The sequence below is a fragment of the Cryptomeria japonica genome, chromosome 8 (assembly GCF_030272615.1).
Source record: "Cryptomeria japonica chromosome 8, Sugi_1.0, whole genome shotgun sequence".
NCBI classification, from domain to species: Eukaryota; Viridiplantae; Streptophyta; class Pinopsida; order Cupressales; family Cupressaceae; genus Cryptomeria; species Cryptomeria japonica.
In genome coordinates this window covers 2,276,291-2,294,735 of record NC_081412.1, presented here as the reverse complement: position 1 = coordinate 2,294,735, position 18,445 = coordinate 2,276,291, and the positions used below count along the sequence as shown (strand labels likewise).

General features: G+C 37.2%; 1 protein-coding gene across 4 annotated transcripts; it reads left to right on the top strand.

The window, feature by feature from the left end:
- Positions 1–345: 345 nt before the first annotated feature.
- On the top strand, positions 346–18,045 carry LOC131028869 (uncharacterized). 4 transcript variants are annotated; one of them, XM_057959239.2, is made up of 3 exons: positions 346–587; positions 711–756; positions 17,649–18,045. In XM_057959239.2, exons 1-3 carry the CDS (start codon positions 474–476, stop codon positions 17,660–17,662), a joined length of 174 nt encoding a protein of 57 aa, XP_057815222.1. In that variant the 5' UTR covers positions 346–473; the 3' UTR covers positions 17,663–18,045. The 4 variants fall into 4 exon arrangements, with proteins under 4 accessions (XP_057815222.1, XP_057815220.1, XP_057815223.1 ...); XM_057959237.1 differs by lacking the exon at positions 17,649–18,045 and adding an exon at positions 17,121–17,517; XM_057959240.1 differs by lacking the exon at positions 17,649–18,045 and adding an exon at positions 17,117–17,517.
- The last annotated feature ends 400 nt before the right edge of the window (positions 18,046–18,445 follow it).

Below are 18,445 nucleotides of genomic sequence, written 5' to 3'. Positions count from 1 at the left end.
CTATAAGTGAATGCATAGTTTGATTGAAGCCATGATGTCTCCATTGAGACCTTTGTTGCACACACACCATTTTCTAAATGATCTACAAACATCATGATTGTATAAAAAAATAAAACAATTTTTTCATAATTGACCTTTAACACCTATTCGACGTACCTATTGCACACCAAAATACAATTGCTAGTAATTATTATATAAACTAAAATACATTTAAATTTTACCTTTGATATCCTACAACATATTTCTTGACTTTCTTATAAATACAAATACTAATAATTAATAAATACAAATATAATTGAAATATATACCGAGACATTGCCTTCAGCTTGTCCGTTTCATTTATTCATGAGAACCCTTTGCATAATTTGGTGCCCTCTGTTATCAAGGAAGTCTTTAATTAAATAAATAAATGTAAACAATCACAATAAACTTACGGGTTGGACTAAAAACTTTGTAAGGGTTTTAGCCTGACAATGGAGTCATCTAAAATGTCACCCGGTCCTCCGGCCCACAGTGTAGAGGTTGAAGAAGAAGACGAAAACGTGAAACAACTCAGGGACTGTGCTCAACTATATTTAAACTTGCAGGTATTAAACCCAATTTAAATTAAAGGAAGCTGAATTCCATTAATTTTGATTTGCTTTAAATCAAATTGAAATTCTTTAGACTTGTTTTGCTGAAAGGACGTGGTCGTAATTTGTTGTTTGCAGGAGTGTCTGGTTAGAACTAACAGAGATTGGAGAGCTTGTCAAGCAGGTATGCAAGCTCTACATGGTTCGCAGAAATTTACAAATAATTTGAGTAAACCTTATGTTAGTTCTTCAAAATTAGCCTAAAATGTATATATTACTTTTTTTTCAAGAATCAGATTTTCGCTTGTTGTACTACAGATATAGAAAATTTCCATCACTTAAATTTTCTGCCGGTAATGGTCAGTTTATTTTTTATTTTTAATCTATTGGAAAATTTCCCATGGTATCTGTATCGCAGTCATAGGGGTCTACTATGAAAGCCTAAATGAATACCTCTTGACCTAACTCCATTTAGCATTGATGTTGGATGTGATTTTTCCATTTTCAACACTTAATGTGTCTCCTAAGGATTTTAAAACTTGGCATGTCTCCTAGAGATTTGTACCTAGGGCTAGTCTCAATGAATACTGCTTGAGGTCGCTCCATTTGGTATTGGTGTCGAATATGGAATTTTATCCAATTTGAACACTTACCGTTTATTCTAAGTATTTGAATGTTTTAGATTTGAAGCCAAGGATACAGAATGAATGAATGAATGATTTTACTAACGTCCAAGAGACCGATTGGTCTATGGGACCAGTAGATCACAGCCTAAGATAACTTCATAATCTTATCCATGTCTGATCTCCTGCTATGAATCTTGACTAGAAAACAAGCAGTCTAATTGATCTTATCCTCGCCAAATAAATGATGCATGTTTTCACTCTTCAAGATGAACTCATATTGAGCACAAATATCATCATAAGCCGTGTACTCACTAAGAGAGTGCCGTTCGGTCTCAATTACACCCATCACGCAAAACAAGCAAATTCTCTCTTCCCATAGCTCTTTGGGCCTTTTCCACCTACCCGTTTCACACCTGAAATAGTGCAAACCTGTCCTCAATTGAGCCACTAACAACCTTGCCTTGCCTTTAATAACTGCCCCTAAGTATGCTTTCTCCCCATGATCCCAAGTTGGGTTAAACTCTTTGATGTAGTACGTCTTTTTCCGACCAATACAATTATTCCACATGGCAATTTGAAACTTTCCTATGACCAACTTTTTTATTTCCTCATTGGTATTTGAACATTTGTGCAACTTGATGTTCCATTTGTTCAACCACTTTTTGTTTTGTTTCATCCAAGTTTTCTTCCTACAGTTAAGTCCTTCTTCCATGGCAATTTTGGGCCACCGCTGATTATCCATGATTTCCACCTTCTTTAGATAACTTATTAACCTGGTTATCGTTGAAGCCTCCAGTTGGAAAGTACTGCTTCTGCTAAAAAGATATCATATGGAACTGACGTTTTAACTTTGAGATTGCTTGTGATTAGGTGTTTTTGAATCCTCTCTAGCTGTCTCCATCCACAGTTTGACATGCTGCCTCCCCAAACTTCGCAACCATATAGAACAATTGGCATAACCAACAAACCAAAAAGAGTTTTCTTGGTTTTCCAATCTCACGATTCAGCTTTTCTGCACCTATTTTGGAGTAGAAACGATGCTTTCCACCCTCCCTATACCCTTTTTGCTCTGCAAGTCTCCCAGCTAAGCTTATAGTGGAAGTCAATCCCTAGATATTTGTATTCTCTTACAATTTCCAACGGGCTGCCATCAAAAAGGAAGGTAATTTTCTTTTCTTTCCTCTTTAGAGAGAATATCATGATCTTGGTTTTAGTAATGTTCACCTGCATCCCTACCTCCTAACAAAAGTTCTCTAGTGCTTTTAAGTGCTCTCTTAGCCCATGTGCCGTTTTAGAAACTAGGATAAGATCATCAGCGTATAAGAGTAATTTCACCACATAACCCGCAAGTTGGATGCCTTCAACCTCCGTTTTGTTCAACCATGCTTCTAATTTATCAATGTATAAACTGAATAAAGTCGGAGATAGAGGGCATCCCTGTTTAACGCCAATATCGCTACCAAAACACTCAGACATTCCATCACTAGTTCTGAATTTACCTCTAACTTTCTCATAAATTCTATGTACTGCAGCTCTATACATGTCGGGAACCCTCAATTCTTCCATTCTATTCCATAGCTTGTCTCTAGGCACTGTGTCAAAGGCTTTCTTAAAGTCCACAAAACAATAATATTGCCTCTTCCCCTTGATTGTGCCATATTTTCTCTATCAAATGCCGAAGAGTGATGCAATGATCAATGGTGGATTGCTTAGATCTGAAACCCGCTTGTCCTTTGGCTCTTTTGCCTTCATTTTCTGCCCAACTGCTGATTCTACACTCTACCATGCTCCCAAAAAGTTTGCCTAGAAGGGGGTTGACGATGATAGTGCGGTAGTTAGATGGATTATTCTTATCCCCACTTTTAAAAAGGGGAATCCAATCTGCCGAAAAACCATCTCGAATGACACTATTGAAGATTCCCTTTATGTGAGGAGCGAGAAGTTTGACTCCCCACTTTAGGAATTCAGCTTGCAGCCCATCAATATCACTCGCCTTACCACTTGCTAAATTCTTTATTTCCTGTTTGATATCCTCAACCGTGAATAGCTCCACTGAAGTGTTTACTATGGGAGGAGAGTTCTTCTCATGTGACCGCTCGTAAAGAAGCTTAGCATATTCTAGCCATTGTGCATCTGTAATATTGTTCTCAATTTGTTTTCTCCTTTGCTGTAGCTCCTTCCAAATTTTTTTGGGATTGTGTTTACCAAGATAGATTAACTCTTTCCTCCTTGCGTTTACATATTCTTCTTTTTTTGCTTGAATCAATTTTGCATACTTCTTCTTGTTTTCTTTACTCAGATCTCGCCCCTTTAAAGATCCTTTGGCTGCCTTACAATCTTCATCGTACCATGGATTTGTTGGAAAAGTATTTGTGGCCCTCTTCTTAATGCAAGTCCTTTTACATGCTCTCAAAGCCTTGTGGATTAAAGGGTTCAGTAGACTGCTATGGATTTGGTCCCTTTCCTTAAAGACCCTTTCATCAGCCACATTATTGTTTATATCATGAAATTGCTGCTTAAGAACAGCACTAAAGATGTCTTTGTTTTCCTGATTTATGATGATTTTGCCTTTAGTAGTTGTTCTCTTTTGCATGTGAAGAAGCTGATCATTTTGCGAGCTGCTTGGTGTAATGTCTAATTTAACAAAAAGAGGCATATGATCGGATTTTATTTTTATGGGGCATTCTCCAATGTTAAACTCCAGCACTCTAGATGTAAGGTTTTGAGAACAAATTAACATAATCTACCACACTGACCATTATAGGTTTTGCAAGTGATATCCCCTGAAGTAGGCCAGCTCCTCATTCTGTTGCAAATAACCATATCAAACAAACTACACAACCCCAACAATTCTGCTCCAAAGTGTGAGATATCCCCATTATTATCCTTCAAAGCTCTTTCCCAAAATTGATCCCTCCCTTCTTCCAACCAAAGAGGATTATTTTCTCCTTTCTCACTGTTGCTCAAATGTAAAGATTGGTTATTGGCTGTCCTTGCATTGAAATCTCCTATTAACATTATGTCTCCTAAGGTGCTGAATAAGGAGATATCCCTTTTTAGCGATGTATATGGGTCTTCATTGTCTAAATTTTGCCTTTTGTAAAACTTGGAGTTCGTTCTTAAGAGCGAAGTAACACGCAGATAGCCTGAAATTTATCTCATTCGCTGTTATTTGCAGCCAAATGTATTGTTTGTTTGGGTTCTCTTTTTCAACTTTTACGATTCCATACCACTTCTCATTTATAAGCACTGTGACTCCGCCGTGCCCTTTACCTGTCCCGTTCCCCCGATTCCATACTGAAAATTTCTTGTACCCTTCAAAATCCGGGACCATGCAGCCATCATGTTCATGTGTTTCGACAATAATGATAATATCTTTCCCCTCAGCTATGGACCCCACCCCAGGACCTCTTCTCCACGGATAGTCTTTGCAATTCCAACTCACTACACTTAAGCAATCCTGTGGGGCCCCTATTTCCTATTTCTTATTCGAGAAGCACTCTCTAATTTGCGCTTTCCCATTTGGCAACCATGCCCACTTTCCCTCATTTCTCGCTGTCTTTACTTTATCCCACTCCTTTCTTTGCTCATCCTGTTGTGCAAAAGTCAGATCCTCACCCAAATAGAAATGTGAGCCTCTAAGTATTCTATTTTTAAGGATCATATTTTTATCCTCTATACTTCTCATTGTAACTCTTATTTGTCTATCTCGTCCTCCATTTAACTCCTTTCCTATCCTATTAGCTTGCTGAATACCTCTTGTCCATTCCAATTTATCATGAAGAAAGTCTCTTATTAGCAAGTCGGTTCTTTCTTTTATTCCAAAGTCTTTCAATCCTTTGATAATGATATTTGCTGCCTTGCCACACCTATCTTGTTCTTCCTTTATTTGTATTTTGATTTGCTGCTCAATGATTCCCTTTTGTTTGTTTGTTGATCCATTAACAACTTGAGACCAAGATTTGGCCTCTTCTATCTGCTCTCTTAATTTAGACTCTTTAGTTTCCAAATCAGCTAAGGCCAATTGAATTTCCTTCACTTGGATAGTCTCCTCTCCTTCTATCAATTCCGGTTCCTTATCCTTATGTACTTTCCATTGTTCTAGCTCTTGTTTTATGTTGCTCAACTCTTGCTGTCCTTCTATTTTGATCTGCACATTTGAAATTTGCTCTTTAAGGCTTTTGTTTTCTCTCTCTATTTTGCTTGTGTATTCAATTGCTTCATACACTTTGTTCTCTTCTTCCCAATTCCTTGCTTCTAGTGTCTCAAGCCTCTTTTTTACATCCATGAGTTCCTCCACATATAATTCAAAAGACCACAATAGTGGTGTTGTTGTTGGGCTGTAATTTTTTTTTTTGCCTTGTTTATCTTCCATGCCGTCATCTTTGCCTGATAAGTCTACTTCTGCTTGGGACAAATTTGACTTGGTGCTCTCCTTAATTTCTGCTTGTACTTTTTCCCTTTATGTCCTGAATGCACTGTACCTATTTGGTGAGTAAAATTGTTCACTCTCGGAAGAATTGTTGCAAAACGCCTCTTATGTGTTTGCTTTAACTTCCGAGACTGTCTACGCCTTAAGATACCTTTGCACTGTTTTGCATTTACCAGTATAAGTCTTTCATCAGCGTTGCTTATTTGCTTTTGAAGAAAATCTATCATGACAGATTCCCATGACCCTGTTAAATCCTCAAAATTAGTCAAAGGTTGAGATACTACAGGTTGAGTTGCAGAATGTTTCCGTCCTTTTTGGTAAAAGAAGTTTAACATTGAGCTCATCCATTGAGCTTGCAGATTATTATTGAAATCAGTCCCTATCATTACCCCTAGATGGTATAAAAAATTGTTTCCCGCTGAAAAATGGGGCCCCTTCATATCAGGCTCCTGACATACCACTGTTAAGCTGCCCTCTGCCTCACCTTCGTTGATACCCATGATGTTATGTGCAGTATTAAAGTATTGATATGTGGTGATTTCCAAATGTTTTTGTGTAAAGAAAGAGATATTTTATGCCATTCCATTTACCCCATTTTGAAATAAAGTAGAGTAAAAGCCTGGAAATTGGAGAGAAGAGTAAGAAGATAGGTTTTGTCACACCTGGGCCCAACAAACTTGTTGAAAAGTGCCAGTTATTTCCTTGTTTATTGAAGCTGGAACCCCCTCTACTGGATCCGAAGCCGTCGTGATCTATGCAACCCATGCAGTGGCTCCCACTCAGAAGACCTTGTCCCACGCAGAATATCCTGCCCCCCTTGCCTGCTACTGTCGCTAATGTCGCCTGCTACTGTCTCTGCTACTGTCGAAGTCTTTCTCTGCTACCGTCTCTGCCCCAATTCAAAAGAGATTTATGAATGCCTCAATGTTTACTACTTAGTCCGACCACCTTAGATGTTATATTTATTTAGTCCTCATTTTGCCACCTGTTTTGGTCTCATTCACTCAGACTTAGTCAAGAGTCCTATAGAAAGGGCCATTGCTGCGATTCATTATCTATAGATTTTCCGTGCAATCTCTTTTTTTAAGGAGTTGCAAAACGAATTGATTTGTTCCTTTAAAATGCAGATCAGTTACTGTCTATGTAGAAAATTATAATCAGGTTGGGGCTGATTGTTAGAGATTTGAGGATATTTCTTTCATAATAGCAGCTACATGTAATATAATTTTTTTGTCTTTCTTTCTTTGGATTATTTTGTGATAGTAATTTATACAGACTTAAAAAAATGCTGCATTAGAGCAGAGAATTTGATGTATCATATGGCCATTTTCCTACAAATATACCTATTCTATTATCAGTACCTGCCGGGAAAACTGTGGTAGTCTCCACTTCTCAATGCTTTCCCCACCTGCTTGGGACCACTATGTGAAAAGGACCATCAGATTAGGCAGGTCTCTGAGTTGAGGCTGTACAATCTGAGGTTTTTATATTAGCATCCATTAAAAGTAAATATTAGAAAGAATGAACAATTAGAATGGTTGTATCCCAGTTAGAGCACACCCAAATTTCTAAGCAGCCAAGCTGTCAAATCAAGTTTATAAGATAAAACACAAGAAACAAGAACAGTAACAGCAATAAACACAAGACACCAATACCCTGGGAAAACCTCCCTCCTGGAGGTGAAAAACCCAGCCTCAAACTTTAAGATGTATTATATCAATGATAGGCAATTACAATATAAAAGACTTATCTCTGATTGCTGTTCTAACATCAAGTTGCCATGATGATGGATGATGCAGCCCTAATCAGTAGATGACCAAAGGAGTGAAACAGCAGAAGGTGTCTTTAACAGCCTGAATCAGAATCTTGACAACTTGATAAGCCCTTGGAGTTTGCCAAAAATGCAGACCAGCAGATTCGCTAAGGATACCAGAATAAATCACATAAAATGGAGGAGCAGAGATAGGAAGAGCAGATCGCTATTATGCAATGTTATGAATATGTTTAACTTCATCTTGAAATTGTTATATATATACCCTTCTCTTGGCGGAAATCTCCTTAGGTCGGCTTGCAACAATTTATTATTAATATTTACCACGTGAGACTTTAGGTCCAGTTCAATGCCTTAGCACGTTACATTTCGGGCCCAGCCCTATTGCATATTAAATTGCCCACATTGCATTTTGGGCCCAGTCCTATTACATATTAAATTGCCTTTTTTCCACGCCACATTTGGGTCTAGCCCAATAAATGGTTACATTGAAACAATACATGTATATGTGATTTATATGATCCAAACTTAGCTAATATTTTCAACAGCATCATATAAACAACAAAACCAACATAAACTTGTAATCATAGCATCATGATCATACCATAACGACATCATATACACCAAGTTTAATATCAAAATGACAAAATATTCAAGTATCATTGTTTCAACTTTCAACAATTATTAGTTTAGTTTATTATTATTATTTTTTCAACAATTATTAGTTTAATAAATATGAGCTTCTGGATTTGATTGTGTGAGCTTTTTTGCATCAACGTTTTGGATCACACAGTGTGATCCATCTCCTTGTGCTCTCGCTTTGCTTTCATCCTGATGATGGATCACAGAGTGTGATTCAAAACATTGATGCAAAAAAGCTCACACAATCAAATCCAGAAGCTCATATTTATCATACTAATGGATTGTGGAAATCTACTGATAATGATTATTAGTTTAGTTTATTAATATTCAAGTATCATTGTTTCAACTTTCCCCTTGCTTGTAGTCATGTTGCTTGTGTGAAATGAGCCAAGTTAATGTTTTAAAACTCACTTTTAGGGTTATATTTTAATTTTTTATGTGGTGGATTTAAAAGAAAATTTAAATTTTGCAAAAAAAACATCATTTTTGGGCCATCAGACCCTCGGGTTTGACTTGGGTCCTCTTGGGTTCGACCTGGTCCGAGCCAGGCCTGTGAATCATGGACCCTGTCCGGACCACAGGCGGGCCAAACCAAGACCCCGGACTAGTACCAGGGGTCTAGGGGGGCGAACCCTGCAACATAGAAAAAGAAAAAACTGTGTTAACTAGTTGTTCAATATCAATTGATTTCATGTGTTGTATTAGTTTATTAGTAGCTTGAAGAGATTTCTAAGACGTATTGTGAAGGTGTCATGTTTTAGGTTTATGAATATAAATATCCTTCCCTAGATCGGTAGAGGATGCACCAATTGGTAGGACTAGGAGTCCTTTTTTAATTTTTTTGGTATGACACATTTTCCCTTAGTATTATGTTATCAGAAAATAATAACTAATTCAAGCTCAACAAAGTTTCATGCCATCCCTTAGCTATAGTTTGTCCGAAATAGATGACGTGAATTATAGGGACAAGATGAAGCACATATCCTAGGCAACATTGGCATAATAGGTGCCACTTTGAATGGATGCTTATGCCCAGTGATGCATTCTCTTGGATTCGTTTTTGTAAACATCCAATGAAAATGGTATTACCGTATTATGGTGTCAAAGAGGCCTTGGTTCACTAGTGGTTTTGATGGAGATTTTAGCCCTCACCTTTGGCTCAGTTTTAGCTACAGTTTTCTTCACTTAAATGAAGTGAAACAAAGGGATTTGTTTGGGATTAATTCGTAGATAACTTTGGCAAATAGGCACCCCTTATGCTCGGGATCTAAGTTGAAGTATACCATGCTAAGCAACATATACACTGGAGGTGTGTTTCTGAAGTTTCCAAGGAAAAACTAAAAAGTCTTATTAGGAACCAAATTTGTGCAATTTAAAACAATTGAAGACAATACAAAGCTCAAATGGCTTCAAATTGGAGGTATCTTCAGATAACAAGTATTCAATTTTGAAATAGGAAAGGAGTTTTGAACTCTTTTCATGATCTTGCGTTACTATTTTAGCTTCAGTAGATTTTTAGGAGGTAAAACCAATCCAAGAAAAAAATGCTTTTGAAAAGTTTGCAGAAGGCATAATACTGTTATCTCTTCCAATTAATATTTACTAGTCCAAGTTTGGTTTGAGATTTAGCAGGTGTGATTTCAAGTAATGGAATTTTCTTTCCACAACACAAAAGCTTTCAATGCATTTAACGCTAATTAAGTTTTAGTATTATATTCTATCAAATCACATTTCCTGTTAGTTTTCATGATCAGATTATCCACAATAAACAGAAAACTAAAGTTGCACAGTAAAGCATACAAATAGAGAATCACACAACACAAGACTACCCTGGGAAAACCTCCTTCTAGGAGGAAAAACCCAGCAACAACAAATCCTCAGATCTGATTATGATATATTGAATTGTAAGTACAATAACAACCCAGCTAGGGCACAATTGGAGCAGACTTATCTGAGACTTAAGTTCTGATCTGAACTTGATGAATTTCCAGAATGATAAAGAGCAGACCCCTAGTTCATGTTCACAGTCTGCAGGAGCAGATTTAGACAAATATCTTCTACACAAACATGTTAGCCCAGCATGAGGAGATATTCGCTAGGCTTGAGAGTGATTTGCTTGCCTAGAACCCCTATATGTCACATGAAATCAGGTTCGCCATGCATGATAATGACTTTGCTGTCCTCTAGGAAGAATTCGCTGACTTCTGAAGTGCAGATCAGAATTCGCATATAGCAGAAGATGATCGCATGAATACCAAGAATGTCAAGTGGCTGGTATATATATATGGGGGTTCATCCTTTTACTTACCTCTAAGTCGGCCCATTTAACCTTGGGCGCTAAAACCATTTTACATATTACAATGATGTGGATAGAACCACACGTTTGGAGTGTGGGCTTAACTTCGCACATTTCAATATAGGGTCGGCCCTATAATGGAAGCATGAGTTTCTTTTATGTTTGGCGTGTAGGATATAGAGGGGCCGGCCCTATTTGTTTTACACAAAAATACAATGCAATAGATAGGGCCCTGCCCTTTAAGGATTCGGATGATGCCTTAAGGCAATCCGAATCCTATTTATTTTCTTAACCTAGTTACAAAATCAACATTTCCAAACAAACGAATTAGGTTTGAGATTTAGCAGGTGTGATTTCAAGTAATGAAATTTGCTTTCCATAACTCAAAAGCTTTCAATGCATTTAACGCTAATTGAGTTTTAGTATTATATTTTATCAAATCACATTCTCAAACAAAGGAATTAGTTCAAGGAAGAGAGCAAAGGGCATTAATGGTATGGTAGGAAGAGACAGTCAAAGGGCATTAAGGACTAAGAGGGGCCAATGAGATGTGTACTGATTATTTCAGACTCGATTTTGCATCTCTTCCAATTAATATTTACTAGTCCAAGTTTGGTTTGAGATTTAGCAGGTGTTATTTCAAGTAATGGAATTTTCTTTCCACAACACAAAAGCTTTCAATGCATTTAACGCTAATTAAGTTTTAGTATTATATTCTATCAAATCACATTTCCAAACAGACGAATTAGGTTTGAGATTTAGCAGGTGTGATTTCAAGTAATGGAATTTGCTTTCCACAACTCAAAATCTTTCAATGCATTTAACGCTAATTGAGTTTTAGTATTATATTCTATCAAATCGCATTTTCAAACAAAGGAATTAGTTCAAGGAAGAGAGCAAAGGGCATTAATGGTATGGCAGGAAGAGATAGTCAAAGGGCATTAAGGACTAAGAGGGACCAATGAGATGTTTACTGATTATTTCAGACTCGATTTTGTATTGGGTTTGTGCTAGCTATAGCAAATGCAGGGTTATCCCTAAGCTATACATTTTAAATGATAGAAGCACAGAAGAAATAGGAAAGAATATAAATTAAATATATACACGCATTTTGAGACTGTAGAATGCAGCGTTTGTAATTGCAGTATTGTGGCAATATAAATTACTTTACTTGTTTTCTTTTTCAACCAAAGAGAAAAGCCAGTCCTTCATAAACTGATTGTTAATTATACTAAATGTAAAATAAAATGTGAGACCAAGTAGTTTTCTAAGTCTTAGAGTACGTTTCTGTTGAATTGTATTTATGAATAGTTTTGTATAGGTGGTGTGTGAAGGTCTAATCTTTAGCCAAATGCAGCACCTGACTACTAGTGCGATTCTCAAGCCCTGAGACTTACCTATAACCTCTTAAGAAAATTGTTTCTTATCCTTTGGATTGTTTGAAATTCTTTCTAATATGGTTTGATTTTGGATTTTTGATACTCTTAGTGTTATGCTTTTGTTACTAGTCAAAATATCTTTTATTAAAATTTGGATTTTAAGATTTCTATTACAACAGACTTCCTCAAACAGGGCAGTTAACCAAAAAATCAATCCCTCAAATTAAAGTTAACCAAAGCTACAACCAAAAACTTAATCCCTTGAATACCTTTTATTAAATTTGGATTTTAATATCTATTGACATGGATGATGGAGCATTTAATGATGTTCTTTGTGTGCCTTCATTGTCAACCAATATCCTTTCTACTAGATCAACATGGTGGAGCAAGAAAGAATGTTGTATTCACACCGTATTGTGCCATCATTTGGGGTTTGCATAGCAGAGAGATATTGTTGTAGTTGGGGAGGTTGATAACAAATCTTGAGTCTATAGCTTCTCACATTTTGCTCCTACTGTACACATTATGGCATCTAATGTGGACACATGAGGAGATTCAATATGTTCATTTGAATCTTGGAGTTCTTTCATCTTTTGAGGTTTTGGCTCCTTGTGATTCAGTGCAGCAGGACACACATTAACTTCCATAGATGGTTTCATGGGATGATCACTTGACAAACATTGCAGATTTGTTTGTGGAGTCCTACATTTCAAATTTGGAAGACACCATTGATCACATTCATCTTCTCTTTGATGGAGATGATCCTTCTTCAGTTGATGTGAGGGAACACTTTGATCCTCTTGTTCATTCTCCACATGATCATTCTTTACAGTTTGACATGAGTATACTTTTGAACAACATTTGGAAGATGTCTCTTTGCCTTCAAAGTAGGTATCCTTGTCTTTGGATGACGTTCTACATCAATTTCTAGGAGATTCTAGATTGTCATCTTCAATAGTGTGGCATAGAACACCTAATTGGATGGTAACATCTTTCGGCATTGACATGGAGAGACTTGAGCAAACTTTAGAGACATCACACTTCATCCATCTGCCCTCATCTTCTTTTCAAGAATGGGAAGACATCTTGTATACCATCTTGGTTTTGTTTCTTCCGAAGGGGAGGAATGTTATTTGGGGAGATTGGATCATCTTTAGCATTCAATGTCAAGCATCAACCATTATTGCAAGAGACTCTACATCGAGGGGGGGCTTCAAGGTCTCTCTTCTTCTACTCTCTTATGGAAGGACTTTTTCTTTGCATGGGGTTTTGTCCATCTCATTCATCATTGAGAGCATTTTGTTTTTCATCTCTCTTTTAGGGAGGATTTTTGTCCCACTAGGTTTGTATTGCATTGCATTTGTACATGGGTACTCAACATGGCCTAGTAGTTGAGTCCCATCTTGTATCTTGCATTGTTTGCATTTTTTGTACATCCAAGTTGTACTTAAGGGCAGGTGTTGGTGTAAAAGGGGTTTTTTAGTATTTTACCTAGCATGTTGATCATCTAGGTTCTAATCACACTTGTTACTTTACTTAGGGTACATACATAGGTTCTAGGGATCTTTCTAGAAGTCTTAGTTGTCATGTAATCTTATCTTATCACGTTTACTTGTTTCCTACATTATTATGTAGTTGTCTCAAGTCATAAGATTAATGCACATGTCATAATCTTATGCAATCTTATGTTTATCTTGGCCTATATAACCAAGAGGTCCCCTTTGTAATCTCATTCATTCCGTTGTAATCTATCATCTGCATCCTTTGATAGAATAGCATTATTCTTTCATAGCTGATCTCTTGTGCTTTTTAGAAGTGCCTAGATCTTGTGTGGCTATAATCTTCAATCAATCTTGCATGTTATAGAGTATTCTATACCAACTCTTACACTTTCTTTTTTTGCTCGGTAATTATTTCATTCTATTAATATCAAAAAACAAAATACATGCTTCGTAGAGAGTTCAAAAGCTAGTACGAAAGATGGCCAAACAGAACCAGAGGTCCCCATTTACAACCATAACAAAGCTTAATCTACAACCCAGCCCCCATAACGAAGTTTACTGAAATTACAATAAAAAAACATGAAAACCTATTCAACTTGCAAGAACAATCTCCTTGCCTTTCTCTGGGTTTCCCTGCAGAACCTCCAACGAGCCTTCGTTATCATCCGGGTCATCATCTTCGTCAGGTGGAAAGCCAATCCAGATAGTTCGTTTTGGCTTGCATCTTCTCGACCCTCTTGGCCGATCACGCTTCTTCTTCGCAGCGGATGAGGAGCTGCCCTCCAAAGCTGCCGTCCCAAAGGGTCCCCATTTCGCCACTTCTCTGTCCACGTCCTCCCTAGCCCGGGCTTCCAGAAAGCCTACAATCCCGCGCAGTCCCACCTGCGTTGTCGCCCTGCGAACCTCCTTGCTGCATGTCACACTCCACACCAGATAGGAACGGAGGGGAGGACGAAACTCGCTGACATGGAGCCATGCACCATCTGGGCAGACAAAGTCTTCTCCATCCCTCGACATCCGAATGAAACTGTCTAAGTTTCCCTTCCATTCTTCCTTCACACAACACTCCACCACCCACCTCACCCTTTTCCGCCTAAGCAGCTCAAAACACCATGCAGCAAATAAGGATGCAATGTCCGCATTGGTCCTGTATTTGTATTGAGCGTGGAGGTATTCATCTCCTAGAACCACTTTAACACTGCCAATGAAATCCGGCTCCTCAAAGCAGAAGGCATTTGAAAGTCTCTCTTTTGAGACTTTTCCCCAAAAAGCTACCATTGCCTTAGATGCCTGCAGAGAGAAGTTAGGCTCCATCACGATTGAACGCTGCTTTGGGCTCCCAGAGATTAACACCACCTTGACAAAAGCTTGGTTTACAACTTCCAATCTTACGGAACAAGCAGCATAAACTCCACACTGCGATTGAAAAAAAACATTGATGTAGTAGGATGAGGCAAGGTTGGCAACATGTGTGGCGGGTAATGTCAACATTAACTCTCGAACGGCAAAACATCCCGCCACCTTGTGTTTGCAATGTTCAATACCGCCGTCACCTCCAACGAAGATGGCACCATCTATCGATCAGGGAGAATCGATCTACCATATCTTCCAAAGCCTACCATTCATTAATGCTGAAAAGCCCAATATCCTCAACCATCATTATGGACATCTAACCAATAAATCCTGGCTTAGATTGGATAGTTTGATTGGGAACTGACTGTTTGGAGTTCAAAACAAGTATCACCAATTTGAAGTGCAAGAGCTTTATTTGCACATCTATCTGTGTCATAATTTTCTTCTCACAAGATATGCGAAATCTTGTAATTCTGAAATCCTGTAATTGTAATTCCTATCAAGCCTCCAATTTTGGGAAACTCCTTTAATAATGGCGTGAACAATAATCTGAGAGTCCCCTTCGGGATGAATTTTCGAAACACCTAACCTTTTCGCCATATGAATTGCTAGTAGTGCCACTTGAGCTTCAGCTTCATTATTTGTGCCCGAAACTAAACGTTGTTTGCCTTTAGCAATGATTCTGCCTTCACTGTTCTTAGCAACGCAACCAGCCCCCGAAGGGCCTGGATTGTCTCGAGCCGCCCCATCAAAATTCACCTTAATCCAACCATGCTCCAGAGGTTGCCAAGCTTTACGGTTCTCCATCTCTAGGGGATTACTAGGATTAACCCTGACAAACCGATTAACGGGTTTACCAACTCTTACACTTTGATGGTGATAGCTGACTAGTCTATACATCTTTGGGATAGGAAAATATTTTATGAGTAAATAGTATCCTCTTCCATTGTGAAAGACAATTTGTTCCTCTTCATGGAATGAATAAACTTGTTAATGTTCTGTTTGCAAGTTTCCCAATGAAGTTTCTCACAAGGCTTCACAAATTTTATACAGATGAACAATGTGGGGATTATTTTGCTCAAAAATCTCCTTTTTCTTGGGGTTTTTCTGTTCATGATTTTCAACACCTCTCTCGCCACTTCTCTGATAGGCTACTTCCACTGCCTTGGTATGTTCACCCAATTTATGAAAGTGAAGCCATTGTGATAGTGACATAAAAAGAAGGCTCTCTTTAAAGATTTGAAAAGGAGCTTACATTTTTGGTGCACAGAAGAGGAAAGCCACTTTCTTCTCTGATTGACATGCAAGAAGACTTTGAAGATCTCCACTGCTAGTGATGCACTTTTAGCAAGAAACCTGCTTCTACTTTGCTCCTATGAAAGCATGGTGGGCTTTGTTTTATGTTTTGGTTTGGAAGTTAGTGAGTCCCATAGAATGCATTTGTGTTATAAAAAAAGGTTTCATTGGTTGTGATGTTTTTTCCCCTATAATTTTGCCTCATATACCCTTTAACAGAATTGGAGTTAGCACTAGAGTGTGTTTGATTCAATGCAGAAATGTTTTGCAATCACAAATTTGCAGACAGAAATGTTTTGCAATTGCAAATTTGCAGATAGAGATTTTCAGGTTTTGCAAGAACCATATGGATAAATTCTTTTTATCCTTGCTTGGAAATATTTCGGTCATGAATTAATTTGCCCCAAATTTTCCCAGAGCCAAATCATCTTCCATGGAATGGGATTTTTCTGAGCCTGGGGAAATTTGAACAAGAGAGTAGTGAGGGCCAAATTCACCAATTCTTGCAAGAGAGAGGGTTAAGTTCGCCAATACTTGTAAGAGAGCAAGTACATACCTACTTAGTGTTGGATTTATCAATGCCAAACATGAGTTGGTCTTGATGCTAAAATGATCTTTTGGTCATAACCTGCTTCTGTCACTGCTTTAGATTTTCTGCTGGTGGCTGCCTTTCATACAACACTAGCTTTCACCTTTTGCTGTTGGGGATACATTTTTACATAAAGTTTGCTTCAATGAATTTCAACCTGGAACTCAAACAATCTTATTGTTGATCCTAAACACTTTGGGTGCTGAACCTTCATATTAATGCTTCTAACTTTTCAATACCACTGGTAATGGTTAATTTGTATTATATGGTTACTCTATGAGAGAAAACTCTTGCGGCAATTAAGTAGCAACTTCAGATACATGTTTGTGTTTCTATCTTTTTTAATTTCTCCTCTAAAAATGAAAGAATTGATTTGTGAGTGCTTGATGGAACTTTTCTGCACAGGAATTCTTTTGATTAACAGCTTTGCAATATTTTCATTGCATGATAAGCAAATAAACCTCAAAAAAGTATTTCTTTGAGAATGATTGTGTCTAGCAACTCTTGATCCCAGTCTGAAAGCAATATATAAACAACTTAATCAGAAACAGCAATACTGTGTTCTTAATTGCGTATTTTATTTCTTGCAAGGCACAACTATTTATAAATGAGATTAGTTCTTTTTGGGTATGAACAATTGTCATTGCTATGATGTTAGACAGATGTTAAATTATTGAAAGCCTGCCATGAAAGGAAGAGCTTGCGGTAGGGTCCTTGGCTGGTCTGGGGATATGAAAGAGAGGCCCTATTAAGTAAAATGTACATCTCCATCAATATTCTTACAGGGAAGCAAGTGATTTACTGACGAACTGTAATCTGTTAAGCCTTATACGCTCAAATCCGGTTTTTGGATATGCCTTGTTTATGACTGTTTTTGGTAGGTTTTTGTTGTTGAGTGTTAGTAAAATTGGTAGTTTAATTTGCATATATTCGATAGTGTATACATGATTTAATAGTGAATCTTCTCCATAGTGTATACATGATTTCATTTATGCATTTTCAAATCAGAAATAAGAATTTTTTTTTGCAATAAAGAACTCTTTGATTTTTACAACACAATCTTTGCTAATTGTTAAAACTTGAAATGGAACAATATATGCTTTGTTTTATTTTAAAATTTATACCTCTTATGTATGCTTCGTTTTAGTTTTTATGCCCGAAGACAAATGCTTTGTTTTATTTTTTCTTAGGTAATCAGAGCTGATAAGAAGAGTTTTTATTGTTGCGTGGTTAGAACTTAAACTAAAGTGAACTTTGAAAGCTTACCATGAAAGGAAGAACCTGCACAAGTGTTCTCTGATGGTCCAGACATGAAAAGTAGGCTTTACTGAGCAAGATTCACATAGCCAAGGAATCAACATACTGACAAAATGTGATTTTTTGAACCTTCACTCTTAGTTCATGAATATGCCTTGATTACTTTTATTTTGTTATGGCAGTGTTGCTGAATGTTCAGAAAGTTGATCGTTAAATGTGCATGTGTTCATATTGTCTAAAATTGCATCAAGGGTTGTTTCTTGTGATCAAGAAATACTTGAATTTTACAACACAATGCCAAACAATGCTTTTAACTGAAAATAAATATTTCAATTTATAGTTTATAATTCCAAAGAAGAATAGATGTTATTTATTCTTCCAATAAACACCGCCCAGTGCAACTATACATAATTAATAAATTATACATAATATTAGACTTTCTGTGTAAAGATAAGTGGATTACACATAATTACCTTTATATTTTTTTGAGAGGATAATTGAAGGTTCTATATTGGTCCTTGCCCAAAAGAAATATGCATGGTACAATAAGGGCTGGATAAACCGGACAAAGGCATGAAAGCATTTCCATACCTAAATTATTAATATGGCAAGATACTAACCCTGGTGAAAATATGAAACCCAACCGCAAAAAAAATTACAGAAACAAAATCTACAAAATGCAGCCCCAACAAAGAGAGATTATCAACTTGTAGTTTTGACACCTTCTTTG